This window comes from Ascaphus truei, chromosome 4 (assembly GCF_040206685.1).
Source record: "Ascaphus truei isolate aAscTru1 chromosome 4, aAscTru1.hap1, whole genome shotgun sequence".
Lineage (NCBI taxonomy): Eukaryota > Metazoa > Chordata > Amphibia > Anura > Ascaphidae > Ascaphus > Ascaphus truei.
Genome location: NC_134486.1, coordinates 4,383,714 through 4,408,357, shown reverse-complemented (window position 1 = coordinate 4,408,357; position 24,644 = coordinate 4,383,714). Strand labels below are relative to the sequence as shown.

At 50.4% G+C, this 24,644-nt stretch overlaps 1 protein-coding gene across 13 annotated transcripts in view; it reads right to left on the bottom strand.

Annotated features, from left to right (window-relative positions):
* Positions 1 to 486: 486 nt before the first annotated feature.
* LOC142492522 (sterile alpha motif domain-containing protein 12-like) overlaps positions 487 to 24,644 on the bottom strand; it is a 28,373-nt gene continuing 4,215 nt past the window's right edge. Inside the window, exons 2-7 of one of the 13 annotated variants that reach the window (XM_075595211.1) lie at positions 23,784 to 23,959; positions 12,391 to 12,527; positions 10,559 to 10,694; positions 9,904 to 10,057; positions 9,273 to 9,448; positions 487 to 1,490 (exon numbers count right to left, since the gene is read on the bottom strand). In XM_075595211.1, coding sequence (XP_075451326.1) covers positions 1,426 to 1,490; positions 9,273 to 9,448; positions 9,904 to 10,057; positions 10,559 to 10,694; positions 12,391 to 12,408 — 549 coding nt within the window. In that variant the 5' untranslated portion in view covers positions 12,409 to 12,527; positions 23,784 to 23,959 and the 3' untranslated portion in view covers positions 487 to 1,425. Of the gene's footprint in view, positions 1,491 to 1,756; positions 2,743 to 9,263; positions 9,449 to 9,903; positions 10,058 to 10,558; positions 10,695 to 12,390; positions 12,528 to 23,783; positions 23,960 to 24,644 lie in introns of those variants that run through there. The other 12 variants (XM_075595212.1, XM_075595216.1, XM_075595210.1 and 9 more) reach the window with 12 other exon arrangements.

Genomic DNA, 24,644 nt, shown 5'->3' with positions numbered 1-24,644 from the left:
TCCAGGGACACCTCACATCCCTATGCCCCATTTACCTTTCTGGTCTGTGCTGAAGCAGGGAATCCTAGTGGTGAGTCGCGCAAGAGTTTTCAAGGGGAGATTTTGCCGGAGCAACGTGCCTCGTTGTATCCGAGAATACGAACTGATTCCCGGGTACAATTTTCGGGGTCTCCAGCAACTCTGGAACCCGGCTAGCTATACCCATTCAGGCAAGACTTTCTCTGCAAAACCCTTGAAACTCACAGCCCAGCGATCCCTGCTCACTGGCACTCCCTGCGCGCTGCCACTCCCCCCCCCCCAGCGATCCCTGCTCACTGGCACTCCCTGCGCGCTGCCACTCCCCCCCCCCCAGCGATCCCTGCTCACTGGCACTCCCTGCGCTCTGGCACTCCCCCCCCCCCCCGGCAATCCCTGCTCACTGGCACTCCCTGCGCGCTGGCACTCTCCCCCCCCCCCCCAGCAATCCCTGCTCACTGGCATCCCTGGAAATGTAAAAACATAAATTCTTTATTGTCGCATAATTTTATACAATGCACAGACAATCACTGGGCTCAGGAGCTGACACTCCCGAACCCCAATACAAGGATCAGAGGTAACCAAACCGGCTTAACCTTTATTATGGAGCCTGGTTACCCCCTCACCGTCACAGCAGGGGCTTCAGGCTGACACCCGGTGTCTCGGGATTGATTATACGGGGGGCTTCAGGTTGATACCAGGGGTCTCGTGGATGGATTATACGGGGGCTTCAGGTTGATACCCGGTGTCTCGTGGATGGATTATACGGGGGCTTCAGGCTGATACCAGGGGTCTCGTGGATGGATTATATTATTTATAAGATGTGATACCAGGCAGTAATACAGTGAGAGTTACCTCTCGTTTTCAAGCATGTCCTGGGCACAGAGATATAACAATACTTGGTTACAGTAAAAGGACAGTGTTATACAGTGAATTCACAGACATTTCGTGGACAGCTAGAGTTAGAAAATTGGGTGCAGGGGATAAAGGGCTGGTGAGTTTCAGATCGAAATAGAGCAGCTTTAACATCATCAAAGATCAGCGACCGGCAGCAAACAGCTCACAGTTCTGTCAGTGTCACTGTGTCCTCCTGTGGGACAGAATAGATGTGCCTTGCTGTAGATAGTTCTGTCAGTGTCACTGTGTCCTCCTGTGGGACAGAATAGATGTGCCTTGCTGTAGATAGTTCTGTCAGTGTCACTGTGTCCTCCTGTGGGACAGAATAGATGTGCCTTGCTGTAGATCCGTTCTGTCAGTGTCATGTGTCACCTTGCGAGGGGAGGAACAGATTTCATGGGACACAGATTCTTTCTGTCTCTATCCCTGCATTGTCCTGCAGATTCCATGGAAGACATGTCCCCCCCTTCCACCGATGTATTCCTGCGGTGGGATGTCCTCTGCATCTCATGGTCACGGTGTAACCGTGTTTAGAGACACACTGACATCACACACACACTGTTTATAAAAAGAACCCGATATTTTCTCAACCCAGGGGGAGCATGTGGGAGAAAACACAACAAAAAAACACACTAAGTGCAGACTGGAATGTACAGGTGTGAGATGATTGTGATGCTTGGCCTCTAAGTGCTGCCTACTCACAGGATGTAGGTAGGATGTGTATAGTGGCGTGATCAGTAGAATCTGGTGGGTCCCTCTGAGTAAACACAGGAGGTGGCTGGAACTGGGGTATCATTAGCAGGTGTACATGGAAAGATAAAAACAGACCTCCATGGTGCAGATCAATGGTATACAAAAAACTTTATGAAAGGATATAAAATGTGCACTCACAATATTTAAAAGCAAAATAAGCGTTTTTCACTATATAAGTGATGGGAGGGTAGGGATGGTTGCCTCAGCTCACCGCACCGCCGATATCCTGGATAGTTCTCCTCCGCAGGCTCCCTGCTACACCCAGGCAGTGTGGGGATCTCCAGCTGCGGTCTCTCCGGTGCGTCGCGTCACTTCCGGTCTGCACGATCAGCTCCGTCGCGTCACTTCCGGTTCGGCGGTTGATTGGCAGTTCGCGGGCACCAATCCTCTCACCTCCTGGGCGGGTCCACTCTACGCGTTTCGCCAATGGAATGGCTGGCTTCGTCAGGAGTATGGACCCCCCCCTTCCAGTGTTGCTTTATATACCCTATACAATTGCTAGTTTAATTAACCTCTGCAGTACTGGTATGAAGTCTATAGACATGGTTAGATGTATTCACAAATTCATGCTAAAAAACGGGGTCAGAGTGGGGAGATTTGAAATACCTCTCCAGTCAATTGATAATCCTTTTGATTAATTAATAAGTAAATTTAGGCTGTAGGTAGTGGGGGGAGAAAAACGAATAAACAAAAAGTGGCAAAAATGTATCGGCTAAAAAATAAGCTTAATAAAAGATCTATAAATAATCTATAAAAATACTATAAAAATACAATTCGTTATAATAAAGTTCAGTAAAGTAGGTAAATTGAGTAATGAGGATGTGAATACATCCCTAAAACCATGCTCCAGCATGGTTCTTAGTTAAAGGGACAGTGCAGTAGCAGCATGTACATCACTAAAATTCATGTTAGGTACTATTAGTTTTTATATAATATTTCCAAAAAGACTTTAATCTATTCTGAACTAGACCTTATGGACAGACACCTCTTACATGACACTCAAAAAGGAATATATAATATACTAACAAAGTCTAAACCTATAAACGACGCATATGGAAACGGAGGTTCCTGATTAACCTATGGAGGGCGGAGATGAATAGAGAGGAAAGGAATCCATATTAGAATACATGTGACAATCACAAATGCTATAATAACGTATACGATTATGGCAGTGTAAACAATGACAATATAAGGAAAGAGACAGTCCTTAAAAGCATATAAAAAAATATATATATAAAAAACATATAAAACCACTAAAATTAATGCAAGGATTTTATTTTAGAGAGGCTTTTTATTTCAGGAAGGGGGCCACATCTATCTCCATGTTTAATCCTCTGGGATGGAGTGATCTCAATTTGTGTATCCAAAAGGACTCTCTTTTGATAAGCTCTGTATTCCTATCTCCTCCACGCCAGTGTTGTTTAACGAATTCTATTGGCATGTACGTTAGTCCCTTGGGATCCCCCTGATGTTTTTCTGAGAAATGATTAGGAACACTATGAGTGACTAACTGCCTGTTAATGCTGCTAAGGTGTTCTAGTACCCTTGTTCTGACTGGTCTTTCTGTTTTCCCCACGTACTGCAACCCGCATGGGCACTCCAGGACATAGATTACGTGGTCTGTCCTGCATGTCAAACATGATTCTATCTGGAAAACTTCTTTTGTCACATTTGAACAGAACTCGTTTCTTTTATCTGATTTGAATTCGCATGCCCTGCATTTGTTGCAGCCAAAAAAACCTTTTCCCGTTTGAAGCCAGCTATCAGGATTTGTGTCACTTTTTTTCTTCAATGCACTTGGGGCCAATCTGTTTTTGAGGTTGTTTGCCTTTCTGAAGATAATGTTCGGTTTCTCAGGAATGGCCTCACCCAGAATCGGGTCATTTCTGAGAATATCCCAGTGCTTGTTAATAATGTTCCTTATGACTTTCGCTTCCCCACTATAATTTGTGAGGAAAGCAAAGTCAAATTTCTCATTTCTCCCTTTTTTCTTTTCTTTAGGTCTAAGTAGATCCTCGCGATTAATACCCTCCACTCTCCTTGTATCGTTGTCCAACTTCTCTTCCCTATATTCCTTCTCCATAAATCTTTTTTTGAGATACTCTGCCTGTTCACGATACGTGGTATTGTCACTGCAGTTCCTTTTTAGCCTAGTAAACTGTCCAGGGGGTACACCATCCATCCACCTGGGCAGGTGACAACTTGATCTTAATATATAGTTGTTTTTGTCAGTTTCTTTAAAATAGGTTTTTGTTTTAATCCTATTCTCATCAATAAAGATAACAAGGTCTAAAAAATTTACACTTGTTTGGCTAGAACTGCTCGTGAATTTTAGATTATTCTCATTCACATCTAGAGATGCCAGAAACCCTTCCAAGGATTCCTGACCCCCCCTCCATATCAGGAACACATCATCGATGAAACGGCGCCAGAGGACAAGATTCTCCCCCAGAATGCCCCCCGGCCAGATCTTATCATCCTCCCAAACGGCCATAAATAGGTTCGCATAACTGGGGGCGAATCTTGTCCCCATCGCCGTTCCACATTTTTGGAGATAGTATTCTTCTCCGTACCAAAAGAAATTATGATTTAAAATAAATCTAATGCTGTCTATAATAAAACCAATCTGAGTCTCAGTGAGGTCCTTGTCCCTAGATAGTACCTGTTTGATCGCTCTACACCCTTTTTCATGTTCTATTACTGTGTAGAGCGATGTTACATCGCAGGTGGACATAATAAAATGTTCTTCCCATCTTACTTTATTTAAGGTATTAATGATGTCTGTTGTGTCCTTCAGGTATGCCTTCTGCTGCACTACATATTTCTGAAGGAATGTATCTATGTACAGTGACAGATTAGCCGTAAGCGAGTCAATCCCCGAGACTATAGGTCTGCCTGGGGGATTGACTACACTTTTGTGGACCTTAGGTAGATGGTAAAAGATAGGTAATCTAGATCTGTCACTGTACATAAACTGATACTCATTATCGTTCAATACATTTAATTCCTTCCCCTCATCTAAGAAGTTTTTCAACTCCTCCGTAAATTTTCTCATTGGGTTTGATTTTAATTTCTCATACGTTTTTGTATCTCCTAAAAGTCTGAGGCACTCCCTGTCATATGCCTCTCTGTCTAATAGCACTATTCCCCCTCCTTTGTCAGCAGGTTTTATGACCAAGTTATCATTATCAGTGAGGTCTTTAAGGGCTGTTTTTTCTTCTTTTGAAAGATTATTGCGCATTTTCCCTTGATTTGCAGCTAGGTCTTCAAAATCTTTATTAATCATTTTAAAAAAGACCTCTAGATGGTCACCTTTGGCATAGTGGGGATAGAAGGTTGATCTCGGTTTCAAATTCGTATGGATAATATTCCTCTCTTCTAAAACCACTGGTGGAATAGTTGGTTCGGGCTTCCTCGCTCCCTCTCTACCTAGGAAGTACCTCTTTACGGTCATTTTACGGAGGAATTTATTTGCATCTATGAATAGGTCGAATGAGCTATGACCTCTCATAGGTGCAAAACTCAAACCTTTTGATAATACACTGTGCTGAGCTTTATTAAGTGTTACCGAACTTAGATTAAAAATGTTTGTCTCCCTCACTTGTTGCTCCTTTTGTATCCTCTTTCTTCTCCCTCTCTTTCCTCTGAATCTCTGCTTCTTTTTGAATCTTTCCTTGTTTTTGGACAGGGTTGCGTCCCCTTGTCCCACAAAGTGGAAGGTCCCTCTCCTAAAAAATCTTTCTCCCTATTGTGATTTTTGGGGCTTACATCCCTCTCTTTATCCCTTCTATCAAAAGAGTTCACTCTTCTCTCCGTCTCAACTGGAGATTTATTTGCTTTAGATGCTCTTTCTTTTTCTCTTTGATCTCTTTTTTCTTTATTTATAGGGGTATAATTGGACCTTCCTCTTTCTTGAGATTCATGCCTCGATCTGGACTGGTCTCTATATGACTTTGTATTTGTTTTCTCCCCTTCTATTTTAGTTTTATCTCCCATATATTTAGATCTTTCTTTACTTTCATGATGGTTTTTCTTAGAGAATTGTTTTTTATGGGAACCCTGGTGTTCACCTACATCTCTGCTCTTTCCTCGTCCCCATGTTCTCTTATTTGTCCTATTTTTCTTCCATGTACGTTGCTCCCCTTTATTATAGTCTTCTTCATCTCGTATAAATTTACGCATTTTTGTTGTTTCTACCTCCTTTTCCAAAGTGTTTAATTTCTTTTGAAGTGCTGTGTCTTTTTCAATAAACTCTGGTGTATTAATAAGTGGTGTAAGAATATCCTGTATGGCATCTATTTCCTCCCCTAATATCTTTAGGTGTGCTTTTTGTTGTTTAATAATGAGATCAATTAGTGTCTGAGAACATAAGTCTAGCACCTCATTCCATGTTTTAAGAAACTCATTATCTTCTAAATCAAAGGAGGGAACTATAGGAATCCTTAGACCCCTAGGAATCCTATTGCAATTTTTATATTCTTCTAGGAATACAACATCTAACCATTTTCTAGTATCTTTCACTAGGAGTTTTTCTAGTTTCACAAATTCAACCTCAACAAGGTGTCCCACACTTTCATCTACTATAATTTCGTCCTCTAGTTCTTTGTTAAAATTAACATTCCTTAGTAATCTTTTCGCGAAGACATTCAAACTACTTTTAGCATTCTCCATATTTAGACTAGCAATAAGCAGCCAAAACACCAAAGACAGACAAGTAAATGTGATAACGTGATTGGTGAAAAAAACTGGCGCTAATTAAGTGCTAGTGATCACTTAAATTACAGTGAATATATATAACTCATAAATAGTGATATCAAAGAAAATCGTGACTCAAATAGTGCAAAGGTGAAAGTATAATATAAGTTGCAACCCCCTGCTCAGACCCTCTGGAAGGGACTGTCTTGATTGGTCCCAGAAGATCAAACGATATTTTCTCAACCCAGGGGGAGCATGTGGGAGAAAACACAACAAAAAAACACACTAAGTGCAGACTGGAATGTACAGGTGTGAGATGATTGTGATGCTTGGCCTCTAAGTGCTGCCTACTCACAGGATGTAGGTAGGATGTGTATAGTGGCGTGATCAGTAGAATCTGGTGGGTCCCTCTGAGTAAACACAGGAGGTGGCTGGAACTGGGGTATCATTAGCAGGTGTACATGGAAAGATAAAAACAGACCTCCATGGTGCAGATCAATGGTATACAAAAAACTTTATGAAAGGATATAAAATGTGCACTCACAATATTTAAAAGCAAAATAAGCGTTTTTCACTATATAAGTGATGGGAGGGTAGGGATGGTTGCCTCAGCTCACCGCACCGCCGATATCCTGGATAGTTCTCCTCCGCAGGCTCCCTGCTACACCCAGGCAGTGTGGGGATCTCCAGCTGCGGTCTCTCCGGTGCGTCGCGTCACTTCCGGTCTGCACGATCAGCTCCGTCGCGTCACTTCCGGTTCGGCGGTTGATTGGCAGTTCGCGGGCACCAATCCTCTCACCTCCTGGGCGGGTCCACTCTACGCGTTTCGCCAATGGAATGGCTGGCTTCGTCAGGAGTATGGACCCCCCCCTTCCAGTGTTGCTTTATATACCCTATACAATTGCTAGTTTAATTAACCTCTGCAGTACTGGTATGAAGTCTATAGACATGGTTAGATGTATTCACAAATTCATGCTAAAAAACGGGGTCAGAGTGGGGAGATTTGAAATACCTCTCCAGTCAATTGATAATCCTTTTGATTAATTAATAAGTAAATTTAGGCTGTAGGTAGTGGGGGGAGAAAAACGAATAAAACAACACTGGCGTGGAGGAGATAGGAATACAGAGCTTATCAAAAGAGAGTCCTTTTGGATACACAAATTGAGATCACTCCATCCCAGAGGATTAAACATGGAGATAGATGTGGCCCCCTTCCTGAAATAAAAAGCCTCTCTAAAATAAAATCCTTGCATTAATTTTAGTGGTTTTATATGTTTTTTATATATATATTTTTTTATATGCTTTTAAGGACTGTCTCTTTCCTTATATTGTCATTGTTTACACTGCCATAATCGTATACGTTATTATAGCATTTGTGATTGTCACATGTATTCTAATATGGATTCCTTTCCTCTCTATTCATCTCCGCCCTCCATAGGTTAATCAGGAACCTCCGTTTCCATATGCGTCGTTTATAGGTTTAGACTTTGTTAGTATATTATATATTCCTTTTTGAGTGTCATGTAAGAGGTGTCTGTCCATAAGGTCTAGTTCAGAATAGATTAAAGTCTTTTTGGAAATATTATATAAAAACTAATAGTACCTAACATGAATTTTAGTGATGTACATGCTGCTACTGCACTGTCCCTTTAACTAAGAACCATGCTGGAACATGTTTTTAGGGATGTATTCACATCCTCATTACTCAATTTACCTACTTTACTGAACTTTATTATAACGAATTGTATTTTTATAGTATTTTTATAGATTATTTATAGATCTTTTATTAAGCTTATTTTTTAGCCGATACATTTTTGCCACTTTTTGTTTATTCGTTTTTCTCCCCCCACTACCTACAGCCTAAATTTACTTATTAATTAATCAAAAGGATTATCAATTGACTGGAGAGGTATTTCAAATCTCCCCACTCTGACCCCGTTTTTTAGCATGAATTTGTGAATACATCTAACCATGTCTATAGACTTCATACCAGTACTGCAGAGGTTAATTAAACTAGCAATTGTATAGGGTATATAAAGCAACACTGGAAGGGGGGGGTCCATACTCCTGACGAAGCCAGCCATTCCATTGGCGAAACGCGTAGAGTGGACCCGCCCAGGAGGTGAGAGGATTGGTGCCCGCGAACTGCCAATCAACCGCCGAACCGGAAGTGACGCGACGGAGCTGATCGTGCAGACCGGAAGTGACGCGACGCACCGGAGAGACCGCAGCTGGAGATCCCCACACTGCCTGGGTGTAGCAGGGAGCCTGCGGAGGAGAACTATCCAGGATATCGGCGGTGCGGTGAGCTGAGGCAACCATCCCTACCCTCCCATCACTTATATAGTGAAAAACGCTTATTTTGCTTTTAAATATTGTGAGTGCACATTTTATATCCTTTCATAAAGTTTTTTGTATACCATTGATCTGCACCATGGAGGTCTGTTTTTATCTTTCCATGTACACCTGCTAATGATACCCCAGTTCCAGCCACCTCCTGTGTTTACTCAGAGGGACCCACCAGATTCTACTGATCACGCCACTATACACATCCTACCTACATCCTGTGAGTAGGCAGCACTTAGAGGCCAAGCATCACAATCATCTCACACCTGTACATTCCAGTCTGCACTTAGTGTGTTTTTTTGTTGTGTTTTCTCCCACATGCTCCCCCTGGGTTGAGAAAATATCGTTTGATCTTCTGGGACCAGTCAAGACAGTCCCTTCCAGAGGGTCTGAGCAGGGGGTTGCAACTTATATTATACTTTCACCTTTGCACTATTTGAGTCACGATTTTCTTTGATATCACTATTTATGAGTTATATATATTCACTGTAATTTAAGTGATCACTAGCACTTAATTAGCGCCAGTTTTTTTCACCAATCACGTTATCACATATAAAAAGAACCCGCACAGAGAGAGAACTGGTGCTGCTCACTTCTTGGAGGTAGGTCTCCCCGTGTGACGCTGCTTCCCAGACATTCGCCGGTCATTCTGTGATCAGAACAGAAGTGGAGTGACAGTCTCAGGCGAGGGAACTTTCCTGGATTTACAACGATGTCAAAGTAGAATAATGATTCACAGTAACTAAACGGAGAGTCAGAAAATGATCACGTATAAGGTGTTGACGCCCTAGTGATGGGTCATGTGTAGGAGTATTCTCACTCATTGTCAGTGATTATCGTGATAAAGTCCACTATGGCTAAAGTCCAGTCATTATGTGGATAAAGTCCTGTTGTTATCTAGATCAAGTCCATTATGGGTAAAGTCCAGTAGTATTCTGGATCAAGTCCAGTATGGCTAAAGTCCTGTTATCTGGATAAAGTCCAGTATGGATATAGTCCAGTATGGATAAAGTCCTGTTCTCTGGATAAAGTCCAGTATGGATAAAGTCCTGATCTCTGGATAAAGTCCAGTATGGATAAAGTCCTGATCTCTGGATAAAGTCCAGTATGGATAAAGTCCTGTTCTCTGGATAAAGTCCAGTAGCTAGCTGGATAAAGTGCAGTTATCCTGTAGATAAAGTGCAGTCTCTCACTCACCCTCCGTGATGTGGCTCAGCTGTTGAAGTTCCTGTTGCAGTCTCAGCTGCAGCACCTCCAGCACGATCATTCGCCGAGGCCCCTCCTGATGAATCCCCATCCTCTGCAGCAGATCGTCCGTCAGCCTCAGCAGAGCCCGTCCTGAGAGGGGACACTGCACATAACATCTCCGCACTGCTCACTCTGCCTCTACCTATCCCTCGCTGGCTCAAATAACAGCACCAGATTTATATCATGGGAAGAAACCATTGGGGTGGTTCATCTCCTGCTCTTTCTGTGCCCCAGAAGGGAAAAGGCAGCTAGAAGACATCAGTCCCACACCTTTATTATATCGAAGGGAAAGAAAGGTACAGATGTACCCTTGTCAATCACTCACAGCACAGATTTACTACACAAAGTTAATGTTCGCTCATCTTAACACTTTCAGTGCCAGTGGACCTGCAACATAGTTCAGCACTTATCTGTATCTATGTTTGTCTAAGACTCCAAGGTTTAACACATGGGACATCTCTGCTCTTAGCTCATGTAGGTCCAAGGAGGGACAGCATGTCTCAGCTGGTAATCCCAATCAGATGGTGGGAAGCCCTTTAAAGTGCTGTCCTCGTGTTGACCCCAATATCTCATAGCTCAGTGATGGGAAGCACAGGGTCCACACCTGAAATGTCATGGGTGTAAGCCGCCTGGACCAGGCCCGCTACTTCCTGCAAGGGGCCACTCTGGAACCAATAACACACGTCTTGTACCGTCCAGTCACACACTGGCTTCTCCCAGATGTCCTCATCTTGAAAGCTCTGTGAGACACCCCAAAAAGAGAGACTGTTAGAAATCCTACAACTCATAGCAACAGAATGATGCAGTTATGTATTTTGTTGGCTGCTGGCTCTGTTCTCCTGTGCCAAAGTGGTGAACAATGCATTGAATCTCCCTCATTTTAATCACAATTGCACCTCCCAATGAGTGACACTGTCTCCCAATGAGTGACACCACCTCCCAATGAGTGACACCGCCTCCCAACGAGTGACGCCGCCTCCCAACGAGTGACGCCGCCTCCCAACGAGTGACGCCGCCTCCCAACGAGTGACGCCGCCTCCCAACGAGTGACGCCGCCTCCCAACGAGTGACGCCGCCTCCCAACGAGTGACACCGCCTCCCAACGAGTGACACCACCTCCCAACGATTGACACCGCCTCCCAACGAGTGACGCCGCCTCCCGAGTGACACCGTCTCCCAATGAGTGACACTGCCTCCCAACGAGTGACACCGCCCCCCAACGAGTGACGCCGCCTCCCAACGATTGACACCGCCTCCCAACGAGTGATGCCGCCTCCCGAGTGACACCGTCTCCCAATGAGTGACACTGCCTCCCAACGAGTGACACCGCCCCCCAACGAGTGACGCCGCCTCCCAACGATTGACACCGCCTCCCAACGAGTGACGCCGTCTCCCAATGAGTGACACCGTCTCCCAATGAGTGACACTGCCTCCCAACGAGTGACACTGCCTCCCAACGAGTGACACTGCCTCCCAACGAGTGACACCGCCTCCCAACGAGTGACACCGCCCCCCAACGAGTGACACTGCCTCCCAACGAGTGACACCGCCTCCCAACGAGTGACACCGCCCCCCAACGAGTGACGCCGCCTCCCAACGAGTGACACTGCCTCCCAACGAGTGACGCCGCCTCCCAACGAGTGACACTGCCTCCCAACGAGTGACACTGCCTCCCAACGAGTGACACCGCCTCCCAACGAGTGACACCGCCCCCCAACGAGTGACGCCGCCTCCCAACGAGTGACACTGCCTCCCAACGAGTGACACCGCCTCCCAACGATTGATACCGCCTCCCAACGAGTGACGCCGCCTCCCGAGTGACACCGTCTCCCAATGAGTGACACTGCCTCCCAACGAGTGACACTGCCTCCCAACGAGTGACACTGCCTACCAACGAGTGACACCGCCTCCCAACAAGTGACACCGCCCCCCAACGAGTGACGCCGCCTCCCAACGAGCGACACCGCCTCCCAACGAGCGACACCGCCTCCCAACGAGCGACACCGCCTCCCAACGAGTGACACCACCTCCCAACAAGTGACACCGCCTCCCAACAAGCGACACCGCCTCCCAACGAGTGACGCCGCCTCCCAACGAGTGACACTGCCTCCCAACGAGTGACACTGCCTCCCAACGAGCGACACCACCTCCCAACGAGTGACACCGCTTCCCAACGAGTGACACCGCCTCCCAACGAGTGACACTGCCTCCCAACGAGCGACACCACCTCCCAATGAGTGACACTGCCTCCCAACGAGCGACACCACCTCCCAACAAGTGACACTGCCTCCCAACGAGCGACACCACCTCCCAATGAGTGACACCGCCTCCCAATGAGTGACACCGCTTCTCAGTTGCTGAGATATTAAAACCCTGCTGATGAAAGGTTTGCAGTGTGACCTCTAGCCTGGTAACAGGTATTATGGATAGTGTTACCTGGGAGAACTGAGCCATTGGACCCCGTGCGGAGCTGTACAGCCTTCGTACACTCCTGGATCTTCTTCCCAAGACGTGACAGGAGAAGGACGTGGCTAGCAGTATCGCCGCAGGCAGCTCCGCTTCCTGGACACCATCTGATGAGCACAAACACTCAGAGACTTAGGCCATTTGTTTGCAGGAGTTTGGGGGCCAAAGTTACCGGTAGTAATTTAATTCTACCCAGCGAGCAGGCATGATTTGCCGGTACGTTGGGTGAATTACACCGGGCCTACCCAGTGTCCTCCAGACTCCTGGATTTCCAGCCCAAATATCCCCAATCCCATTACTGTTTAAGTATAAGGTTCCCCAAAGTATATTCTTTATTAAAGTATACTTTATCATGTGTTTTACAGTTACTATAAGGCTCTATGCAGTCCGCCAGAGCATATGTTTAAGATGCCAGCAAGTCTGCATGGAGTCCGTAGTTCAAAGGGGAGACGGGATGTTGAGAGGTGTCGGGGTTCTAAGTGGCCGGGGCCGGGCAGAGTACTGAGTCCGGAGAACAGAGGCCCCCTGTGGGGAGGACACTCGGGTCTGCCAGTCTTAGTGGAGCCTGCCCAGAAGGTGGCAATGGGTTGACTGAGGGAAGCGGCAGAATGTCAGTGCATTTCCCATTGGTCAATTCATATGTCCCGCCCACAGGGCATCCCATGCCGGTTTGGCACGCCCCCTCCTCTGACATCACCCAAAGGACGAGCCCCTATTCCTATTGGCTGGCGTGGAGGAATTCCCACGCTCTGATTGGTCGCTCCTCCTTATTCCATACTGAACATAGCCCAGAGGAGGGTATGTAAGGAGAAGCCCCAGTCAGGGAACCAGGCGATTTTGTGGCTGGAGTCGATGATGCGCGGGCGGGATTTCCAAAGCTGCTCTGTCCCAAATAACAGAGCAACCGGCTTCGTTTTGAAGCGAGGACAGTCTGCCCGGCAGAGACTGAGTCAGACGCGAGGACCAACTTCTTATCTGAGAACGTAGCGGTCACGGTCAGGAGTTCCTGCTGCAAACAGTTCCAGGAGTATCGGGACCAGGTCCCGGTCAGGAGTTTCTGCTGAATCTCGGACCAGGACGTCCGGAACAAGGTTCCGGTCAGGGTAAGCCCTCGCAAGCGGGTGCCCTGCACCGAGGAAAGGCTAAATCTCATACCCCCGACCCCAGTAAGTGTGTATATCTCTGTATTTTGTGTGTTTCCGAGGTTTTATCCAAATAAACCCCATTTTATTTCACTGCCTTGCTATGCCCTGTGACAGATCCCTTAAATATAAATGTGTTAAGAGACCCGGTCTCCCGTGACATGTACTAATGGCAGTGACAGGGTTAAGGGGTCAGTCCCTGATAGGGGCAAAGTGTACTAATGGCAGTGACAGGGTTAAGGGGTCAGTCCCTCCTAGGGGCAAAGTGTACAAATGGCAGTGACAGGGTTAAGGAATCAGTCCCTCTTATGGCCAAAGTGTACTAATGGCAGTGACAGGGTTAAGGGGTCAGTCCCTCCTTGGGGCAAAGTGTACTAATGGCAGTGACAGGGTTAAGGGGTCAGTCCCTCCTAGGGGCAAAGTGTACTAATGGCAGTGACAGGGTTAAGGGGTCAGTCTCTCCTATGGGCAAAGTGTACTAATGACAGTGACAGGGTTAAGGGGTCAGTCTCTCCTAGGGGCAAAGTGTACTAATGGCAGTGACAGGGTTAAGGGGTCAGTCCCTCCTTGGGGCAAAGTGTACTAATGGCAGTGACAGGATTAAGGGGTCAGTTCCTCCTAGGGGCAAAGTGTACTAATGGCAGTGACAGGGTTAAGGAATCAGTCCCTCCTATGGGCAAAGTGTACTAATGGCAGTGACAGGGTTAAGGGGTCAGTCTCTCCTAGGGGCAAAGTGTACTAATGGCAGTGACAGGGTTAAGGGGTCAGTCCCTCCTAGAGGTAAAGTGTAATAATGGCAGTGACATGGTTAAGGTGTCAGTCCCTCCTAGGGGCAAAGTGTACTAATGGCAGTGACAGGGTTAAGGGGTCAGTCTCTCCTAGGGGCAAAGTGTACTAATGGCAGTGACAGGGTTAAGGAATCAGTCCCTCCTATGGGCAAAGTGTACTAATGGCAGTGACATGGTTAAGGGGTCAGTCCCTCCTAGGGGCAAATTGTACTAATGGCAGTGACAGGGTTAAGGGGTCAGTCCCTCCTAGGGGCAAAGTGTACTAATGGCAGTGACAGGGTTAAGGGGTCAGTCCCACCTAGGGGCAAAGTGTACTAATGGCAGTGACAGGGTTAAGGGGTCAGTCCCTCCTTGGGGCAAAGTGTACTAATGGCAGTGACAGGGTTAAGGGGTCAGTCCCTGCTAGGGGCAAAGTGTACTAATGGCAGTGACAGGGTTAAGGGGTCAGTCCCTGCTAGGGGCAAAGTGTACTAATGGCAGTGACAGGGTTAAGGAATCAGGCCCTCCTATGGGCAAAGTGTACTAATGGCAGTGACAGGGTTAAGGGGTCAGTCCCGCCTAGGGGCAAAGTGTACTAATGGCAGTGACAGGGTTAAGGGGTCAGTCCCTCCTAGGGGCAAAGTGTACTAATGGCAGTGACAGGGTTAAGGGGTCAGTCTCTCCTATGGGCAAAGTGTACTAATGGCAGTGACATGGTTAAGGGGTCAGTCGATCCTAGGGGCAAAGTGTACTAATGGCAGTGACAGGGTTAAGGGGTCAGTCCCTCCTAGGGGCAAAGTGTACTAATGGCAGAGACAGGGTTAAGGGGTCAGTGTCTCCTATGGGCAAAGTGTACTAATGGCAGTGACAGGGTTAAACAGTCTGGGTGATTGATGCTTTTATTTGCTCGAATCTGACACCAAAGTACTTTTAAATAATTTGTGAGTTTGTTTGTAAAAGTGCTGAGCTAAGGCTGGGAGGGGTTTGATTTCCATTGGCTACTTTCTTTTATCTGACATAATGATCTGTTCAACAAGAGTTTGCACAGGCAGATCTCCCCGCCTCTCTCTCCCTCCCCCCTCCTCCCGCTCCCCACAAACCGATCTCCCCGCCTGTCTCTCCCCTCTCCTCTCCCTCCCCCCCCCCCTCACAGGCAGATCTTCTCGCCTCTCTCCCTCCCCCCTCCTCACGCTCCCCACAAGCCGATCTCCCCGCCTCCCTCTCCCCCTCCTCTCTCCCCCCCCCCCCTGCCCCGCCACAGGCAGATCTTCCCGCCTCTCTCCCCCCCCCCTCCTCTGCCTCCCCCCCACCCCCAGGAAGATCTCCCCGCCTCTCTCGGACACTATGGGAAATGGCTAAAGAAAACACTTGATTAACAAACCCATACAAAGTCCCTGTTAATGGTACAGGCAATTTATATTTATGTTTTTGTTGTTGATTTAAGACTTTTACACTTTTCATAATTGTTTAATAAAAGTAAAATGTCAAAGGTTTAATTTCAACCAACTACCATTTCACTCGGGGGCATTACCAGTAAGTAGGTACTTGTGTTTTGCCTTTTTTATTTCATGTACTCGACAGCTAAAAAGTCCTCACTTCAACCTCACTACTCCCCCTCGTCCTTGTCAAACAGGCGAGTGAGGCTTGGAACAGATACTGTACGTGAGTGAGGTTTCAGAGTACCGTGGGTGAAGGTTAGGAGGGAGAATGTGGGGATTTCACAGGTGAGAAGGAGCTCAGGAGAAAACCCAGAGGTGGAAGCAAGAGAAGGGGAGAAGGTCATCACGGGTACAAATGGAGAGGTAGAGTAGTTGGAAATTAAGTGGAAGATATGTGAAGGAGAAGCGTTATGGAGAGCTTTGTACAGTATGTGATACTAGTGGATTAAAAGGAGCTAGCACAGGAGACCAGCGGAGAGAGAGGAGACCAGAAGAGAGAGAGAGAGAGAGGAGATCAGAAGAGAGAGAGAAGACCAGCGGAGAGAGAGGAGACCAGCGGAGAGAGAGGAGACCAGCGGAGAGAGAGGAGACCAACGGAGAGAGAGGAGACCAGCGTAGAGAGAGGAGACCAGCAGAGAGAGAGAGGAGACCAGCGGAGAGAGAGGAGACCAGCGGAGAGAGAGACCAGCGGAGAGAGAGAAGACCAGCGGAGAGAGAGGAGACCAGCAGAGAGAGAGGAGACCAGCGGAGGGAGAGAGAAGAGACCAGCAGAGAGGAGACCAGCGGAGAGAGAGAAGACCAGCGGAGAGAGACCAGCGGAGAGAGAGGAGACCAGTGGAGAGAGAGGAGACCAGAAGAGAGAGAGAGAGAGGAGATCAGAAGAGAGAGAGAAGACCAGCGGAGAGAGAGGAGACCAGCGGAGAGAGAGGAGACCAACGGAGAGAGAGGAGACCAGCGTAGAGAGAGGAGACCAGTGGAGAGAGAGACCACCGGAGAGAGAGAAGACCAGCGGAGAGAGAGGAGACCAGCGGAGAGAGAGGAGACCAGCGGAGAGAGAGGAGACCAGCGGAGGGAGAGAGAAGAGACCAGCAGAGAGGAGACCAGCGGAGAGAGAGACCAGCGGAGAGAGAGAAGACCAGCGGAGAGAGACCAGCGGAGAGAGAGGAGACCAGCGGAGAGAGAGGAGACCAGCGGAGAGAGAGGAGACCAGCGGAGAGAGAGGAGACCAGCGGAGAGAGAGGAGACCAGCGTAGAGAGAGGAGACCAGCAGAGAGAGAGAGGAGACCAGCAGAGAGAGAGGAGACCAGCGGAAAGAGAGACCAGCGGAGAGAGAGAAGACCAGCGGAGAGAGAGGAGACCAGCAGAGAGAGAGGAGACCAGCGGAGGGAGAGAGAAGAGACCAGCAGAGAGGAGACCAGCGGAGAGAGAGACCAGCGGAGAGAGAGAAGACCAGCGGAGAGAGACCAGCGGAGAGAGAGGAGACCAGCGGAGAGAGAGGAGACCAGCGGAGAGAGAGGAGACCAGCGGAGAGAGAGGAGATCAGCGGTATAAGGAATCGGGGAACTTGCCCCCTGCGGCGTGTTCCCTCCTTACCTGCCGCATCTCAGTTCCCGCTCTCTTTACAGAGAATGTACGCACCCGCGGTTCTCCTACTCGTATTGCGCATTCTTTCACGTGTGGCGCGTACACTTGACGGCATGCGCCACCATCCAGCTGTGAGTCAAGTTTCAGGCCCCTTTGTGGCGTATTCTCCGAGTGATCCATACTAGACTTGGGGGCAGAGATGCATAGGAAGATTTGACTCACAGCTAGAGGGCAGCACACGCCATCACGAGTACGCGCCGCTCGTAAGAGAATGCGCGATGCGACCGGGGGAGGACCGGGCTCCGAGGTACGAGTAGAGGTACCGCAGGTGCGAGCGGGCTCTATATAGAGATCGGGGCTCGAGATGCGGCCCATAGGGGGGGGAACACGCCCTGTGGCGTGTTCCCTGATACCCTACAAGCGGAGAGAGAGAGGAGACCAGCGGTGAGAGAGGAGACCAGCGGAGAGAGAGAGGAGACCAGCGGAGCGAGAGAGGAGACCAGCGGAGGGAGAGAGGAGACCAGCGGAGGGAGAGAGGAGACCAGCGGAGAGAGAGAGGAGACCAGCGGAGAGAGAGAGGAGACCAGCGGAGAGAGAGAGGAGACCAGCGGAGAGAGAGAGGAGACCAGCGGAGAGAGAGAGGAGACCAGCGGAGAGAGGAGACTAGCGGAGAGAGGAGACCAGCGGAGAGGAGATCAGCGGAGAGAGAGAGGAGACCAGCAGAGAGAGAGGAGACCAGCGGAGAGAGAGAAAGGAGACCAACGGGGAGAGATTGGAGACCAGCGGGGAGAGAGGAGACCAGCGGGGAGAGAGGAGACCAGCGAGGAGAGAGAGGAGACCAGCGAGGAGAGAGAGGAGACCAACGAGGAGAGAGAGGAGACCAGCAAGGAGAGAGAGGAGACCAGCCGAGAGAGAGGAGACCAGCGGAGAGGAGATCAGCGGAGAGAGAAAGGAGACCAGCGGAGAGAGAGGAGAAAAGCGGAGAGAGAGAGGAGACCAGCAGAGAGAGACCAGCGGAGAGGAGATCAGCGGAGAGAGAGAGGAGACCAGCGGAGAGGAGACCAGCGAAGAGAGAGAAGAGACCAGCAGAGAGAGAGGAGACCAGCGGAGAGAGAGAGGAGACCAGCGGAGAGAGAGAGGAGACCAGCGGAGAGAGAGGAGACCAGCAGAGAGAAGAGACCAGCGGAGAGAGAGGAGACCAGCAGAGAGAGAAGAGACCAGCGGAGAGAGAAGAGACCAGCGGAGAGAGAGGAGACCAGCGGAGAGAGAAGAGACCAGCGGAGAGAGAGAGAGGAGACCAGCGGAGAGGAGACCAGCGGAGAGAGAGGAGACCAGCGGGGAGAGAGGAGACCAGCGGGGAGAGAGGAGACCAGCGGAGAGAGAGGAGACCAGCGGAGAGAGAGAGGAGACCAGCAGAGAGAGAGGAGACCAGCAGAGAGAGAGGAGACCAGTGGAGAGAGAAGAGACCAGCAGAGAGAGAGAGAGGAGACCAGCAGAGAGAGAGGAGACCAGCGGGGAGAGAGGAGACCAGCGGAGAGAGAGGAGACCAGCGGAGAGAGAGGAGACCAGCGGAGAGAGAGGAGACCAGCGGAGAGAGAGGAGACCAGCGGAGAGAGAGAGGAGACCAGCGGAGAGAGAGGAGACCAGCAGAGAGAAGAGACCAGCAGAGAGAGAAGAGACCAGCAGAGAGAGAGGAGACCAGCAGAGAGAGAAGAGACCAGCGGAGAGAGAAGAGACCAGCGGAGAGAGAAGAGACCAGCGGAGAGAAGAGACCAGCGGAGAGAAGAGACCAGCGGAGAGAGAAGAGACCAGCGGAGAGAGAGAGAGGAGACCAGCGGAGCGGAGACCAGTGGGGAGAGAGGAGACCAGTGGGGAGAGAGGAGACCAGCGGAGAGAGAGGAGACCAGCAGAGAGAGAGAGGAGACCAGCAGAGAGAGAGAGGAGACCAGCAGAGAGAGAGGAGACCAGCGGAGAGAGAGAGGAGACCAGCAGAGAGAGAGAGGAGACCAGCGGAGAGAGAGGAGACCAGCGGAGAGAGAGGAGACCAGCGGAGAGAGAGGAGACCAGCGGGGAGAGAGGAGACCAGCAGAGAGAGGAGACCAGCAGAGAGAGGAGACCAGCGGAGAGAGAGGAGACCAGCAGAGAGAGAAGAGACCAGCGGAGAGAGAAGAGACCAGCGGAGAGAGAGGAGACCAGCGGAGAGAGAAGAGACCAGCGGAGAGAGAGAGAGGAGACCAGCGGAGAGGAGACCAGCGGAGAGAGAGGAGACCAGCGGGGAGAGAGGAGACCAGCGGGGAGAGAGGAGACCAGCGGAGAGAGAGAGGAGACCAGCAGAGAGAGAGGGGACCAGCGGAGAGAGAGGAGACCAGCGTAGAGAGAGAGGAGACCAGCGTAGAGAGAGAGGAGACCAGCAGAGAGAGAGGAGACCAGCGTGGAGAGAGGATACCAGCGGAGAGAGAGAGGAGACCAGCAGAGAGAGAGAGGAGACCAGCAGAGAGAGAGAGGAGACCAGCAGAGAGAGAGAGGAGACCAGCGGAGAGAGAGGAGACCAGCGTAGAGAGAGGAGACCAGCAGAGAGAGAGAGGAGACCAGCAGAGAGAGAGGAGACCAGCGTGGAGAGAGGATACCAGCGGAGAGAGAGAGGAGACCAGCAGAGAGAGAGAGGAGACCAGCAGAGAGAGAGAGGAGACCAGCGGAGAGAGAGGAGACCAGCGGAGAGAGAGAGGATACCTGCGGAGAGAGAGGAGACCAGCGGAGAGAGAGAGGATACCTGCGGAGAGAGAGGAGACCAGCGGAGAGAGAGGAGACCAGCGGAGAGAGAGAGGAGACCAGCAGAGAGAGAGGAGACCAGCGGAGAGAGAGAGGAGACCAGCAGAGAGAGAGGAGACCAGCGGAGAGAGAGAGGAGACCAGCAGAGAGAGGAGACCAGCGGAGAGAGAGGAGACCAGCGGAGAGAGAGGAGACCAGCAGAGAGAGAGGAGACCAGCAGAGAGAGAGGAGACCAGCAGAGAGAGAGGAGACCAGCGGAGAGAGAGGAGACCAGCAGAGAGAAGAGACCAGCGGGGAGAGAGGAGACCAGCAGAGAGAGAAGAGACCAGCGGAGAGAGAGGAGACCAGCAGAGAGAGAAGAGACCAGCGGAGAGAGAAGAGACCAGCGGAGAGAGAGGAGACCAGCGGAGAGAGAAGAGACCAGCGGAGAGAGAGAGAGGAGACCAGCGGAGAGGAGACCAGCGGAGAGAGAGGAGACCAGTGGGGAGAGAGGAGACCAGCGGGGAGAGAGGAGACCAGCGGAGAGAGAGAGGAGACCAGCAGAGAGAGAGGGGACCAGCGGAGAGAGAGGAGACCAGCGTAGAGAGAGGAGACCAGCAGAGAGAGAGAGGAGACCAGCAGAGAGAGAGGAGACCAGCGTGGAGAGAGGATACCAGCAGAGAGAGAGAGGAGACCAGCAGAGAGAGAGAGGAGACCAGCAGAGAGAGAGAGGAGACCAGCGGAGAGAGAGGAGACCAGCGGAGAGAGAGGAGACCAGCGGAGAGAGAGGAGACCAGCGGAGAGAGAGGAGACCAGCGGAGAGAGAGGAGACCAGCGGAGAGAGAGAGGAGACCTGCGGAGAGAGAGGAGACCAGCGGAGAGAGAGGAGACCAGCGGAGAGAGGAGACCAGCAGAGAGAGAGGAGATCAGCGGAGAGAGAGAGATCAGCGGAGAGAGAGGAGACCAGCGGAGAGAGAGAGGAGACCAGCAGAGAGGAGACCAGCGGAGTGAGAGAAGAGACCAGCAGAGAGAGAGACCAGCAGAGAGGAGATCAGCGGAGAGAGAGAGAGGAGACCAGCGGAGAGAGAGGAGACCAGCGGAGAGGAGACCAGCAGAGAGAGAAGAGACCAGAGGAGAGAGAGGAGACCAGCAGAGAGAGAGGGGACCAGCGGGGAGAGAGGAGACCAGCAGAGAGAGATGAGACCAGAGGAGAGAGAGGAGACCAGCGGAGAGAGAGGAGACCAGCGGAGAGAGAGAGAGGAGACCAGCGGAGAGAGAGAGAGGAGACCAGCGGAGAGAGAGAGGAGACCAGCGGAGAGAGAGAGGAGACCAGCGGAGAGAGAGAGGAGACCAGCGGAGAGAGAGGAGACCAGCGGAGAGAGAGAGGAGACCAGCGGAGAGAGAGGAGACCAGCGGAGAGAGAGGAGACCAGCGGAGAGAGAGGAGACCAGCAGAGAGAGAGGAGACCAGCGGAGAGAGAGAGGAGACCTGCGGAGAGAGAGGAGATCAGCGGAGAGAGAGGAGACCAGCGGAGAGAGGAGACCAGCAGAGAGAGAGGAGATCAGCGGAGAGAGAGAGATCAGCGGAGAGAGAGGAGACCAGCGGAGAGAGAGAGGAGACCAGCAGAGAGGAGACCAGCGGAGTGAGAGAAGAGACCAGCAGAGAGAGAGACCAGCAGAGAGGAGATCAGCGGAGAGAGAGAGAGGAGACCAGCGGAGAGAGAGGAGACCAGCGGAGAGGAGACCAGCAGAGAGAGGAGACCAGAGGAGAGAGAGGAGACCAGCAGAGAGAGAGGGGACCAGCGGGGAGAGAGGAGACCAGCACAGAGAGATGAGACCAGAGGAGAGAGAGGAGACCAGCGGAGAGAGAGGAGACCAGCGGAGAGAGAGAGAGGAGACCAGCGGAAAGAGAGAGAGGAGACCAGCGGAGAGAGAGAGGAGACCAGCGGAGAGAGAGAGGAGACCAGCGGAGAGAGAGAGGAGACCAGCGGAGAGAGAGAGGAGACCAGCGGAGAGAGAGAGGAGACCAGCGGAGAGAGAGAGGAGACCAGCGGAGAGAGAGAGGAGACCAGCGGAGAGAGAGGAGACCAGCAGAGAGAGAGAGGAGACCAGCGGAGAGGAGATCAGCGGAGAAAGAGAGGAGACCAGCGGAGAGAGAGGAGACCAGCAGAGAGAGAAGAGACCAGCGGAGAGAGAAGAGACCAGAGGAGAGAGAGGAGACCAGCAGAGAGAGAGGGGACCAGCGGGGAGAGAGGAGACCAGCAGAGAGAGATGAGACCAGAGGAGAGAGAGGAGATCAGCGGAGAGAGAGAGGAGATCAGCGGAGAGAGAGAGGAGACCAGCGGAGAGAGAGGAGACCAGCAGAGAGAGAGAGGAGACCAGCGGAGAGGAGATCAGCGGAGAAAGAGAGGAGACCAGCGGAGAGAGAGGAGACCAGCAGAGAGAGAAGAGACCAGCGGAGAGAGAGGAGACCAGAGGAGAGAGAGGAGACCAGCAGAGAGAGAGGAGACCAGCGGGGAGAGAGGAGACCAGCAGAGAGAGTTGAGACCAGAGGAGAGGAGACCAGCGGAGAGAGAGGAGACCAGCGGAGAGAGAGGAGACCAGCGGAGAGGAGACCAGCGGAGAGAGAGAAGAGACCAGCGGAGAGAGAGACCAGCGGAGAGAGAGGAGACCAGCGGAGAGAGAGGAGACCAGCGGAGAGAGAGGAGACCAGCAGAGAGAGAGAGGAGATCAGCGGAGAGCGAGAGGAGATCAGCGGAGAGAGAGGAGACTAGCAGAGAGAGAGGAGACCAGCGGAGAGAGAGGAGACTAGCAGAGAGAGAGGAGACTAGCAGAGAGAGAGGAGACCAGCGGAAGATGAGGGGTGTGTGAGGTAAATTAGTCTGGTAGTCCCAAGGAATTAGAAACAAACACAAAACAGAAACAGTGCAGGCAGCAGCACGTCCTCCTCCCCCAGTCCTGCCTTACACACTGACACACCCAGCACTTATACACTCACTGTACACAATATCCCATTCAAATTCATCATCAGAGAATAACAGAGTGACACAGTGACTTACTGCATCTCCCATGGGCTCTGTCCTCTCACCTCAAGGTGACACAGTGACAGAAGGGACCTCCACTATCTCCTGTGATGTAAGTTCCTGCCATCGCAGGGTGACACAGTGACACAGACGGAAGGGACCTTCAGTATCTCCCATGATGTAAGTTCCTGCATCGCAGGGTGACACAGTGACACAGTGACAGAAGGGACCTTCAGTATCTCCCATGATGTAAGTTCCTGCATCGCAGGGTGACACAGTGACACAGACAGAAGGGACTTTCAGTATCTCCCATGATGTAAGTTCCTGCATCGCAGGGTGACACAGTGACACAGACAGAAGGGACCTCCAGTATCTCCCGTGATGTAAGTTCCTGCATCGCAGGGTTACACAGTGACAGACAGAAGGGACCTTGTATATCCCAGAGTCTGTCCTTCCCCTTACAGGAATCGGCCATCTCTAATGAGGAGTTAATCATTCAATATATCGATTTGAAAACATTTGTCGAGCTGGTGAGAGAGGGAAAGCGTCCTTCCATCATTCATACAGTGCAGACAGTACTAACCCGTGTGTGTCACTGCATCACACACAGCTCTGGTTGTGTCAGTGTCACTTTTACCTTGTGGTGGAAGGAGGTACCTACCACATGTGAGGTATGAATTCTATTGCTGTGTTTCTTCTCCGCTGTTAATGAGTTGTTTTTATCTGGACAAACTGTTGTTACTTTATTTATTGTGCTTGCAGTTGCATGAAGATTACAGGAGGTCACCGGGAATTCAGGTCTCCGCCGGCTGAGGCTGATCTGTCACCATGAGATTCCTGAAACACCCACAATGCAGAACATGCTACGTCCTATGGAATAATGTGCATTAAGTAACTCTTCCCCATCTCATCCAACTGTACCATATAATCGCTTCATACTGCCCCTCATATTACACCTTCCTACCTTCTCCTATAACCGCTCCTTATAACTCCTCCTATTGCCCAATATAATCTCTCATAATAATAATAATAGCATGTTCTTGTATAGCGCTGCTAGTTTTACATAGCGCTTTTACAGAGACATTTTGCAGGCACAGGTCCCTGCCCCGTGGAGCTTACAATCTATGTTTTTGGTGCCTGAGGCACAGGGAGATAAAGTGACTTGCCCAAGGTCACAAGGAGCCGACACCGGGAATAAAACCAGGTTCCCCTTCTTCACACTCAGTGCCAGTCAGTGTCTGTACTCACTGAGCCGTTCCTTCTCCCAGGTTCTCCTGCTTCACACTCAGTGCCAGTCAGTGCCTTTACTCACTGAGCCGCTCCTTCTCCCAGGTTCCCCTGCTTCACACTCAGTGCCAGTCAGTGTCGTTACTCACTGAGCCGCTCCCTCTCCCAGGTTCCCCTGCTTCACACTCAGTGCCAGTCAGTGTCGTTACTCACTGAGCCGCTCCCTCTCCCAGGTTCCCCTGCTTCACACTCAGTGCCAGTCAGTGTCTTTACTCACTGAGCCGCTCCTTCTCCC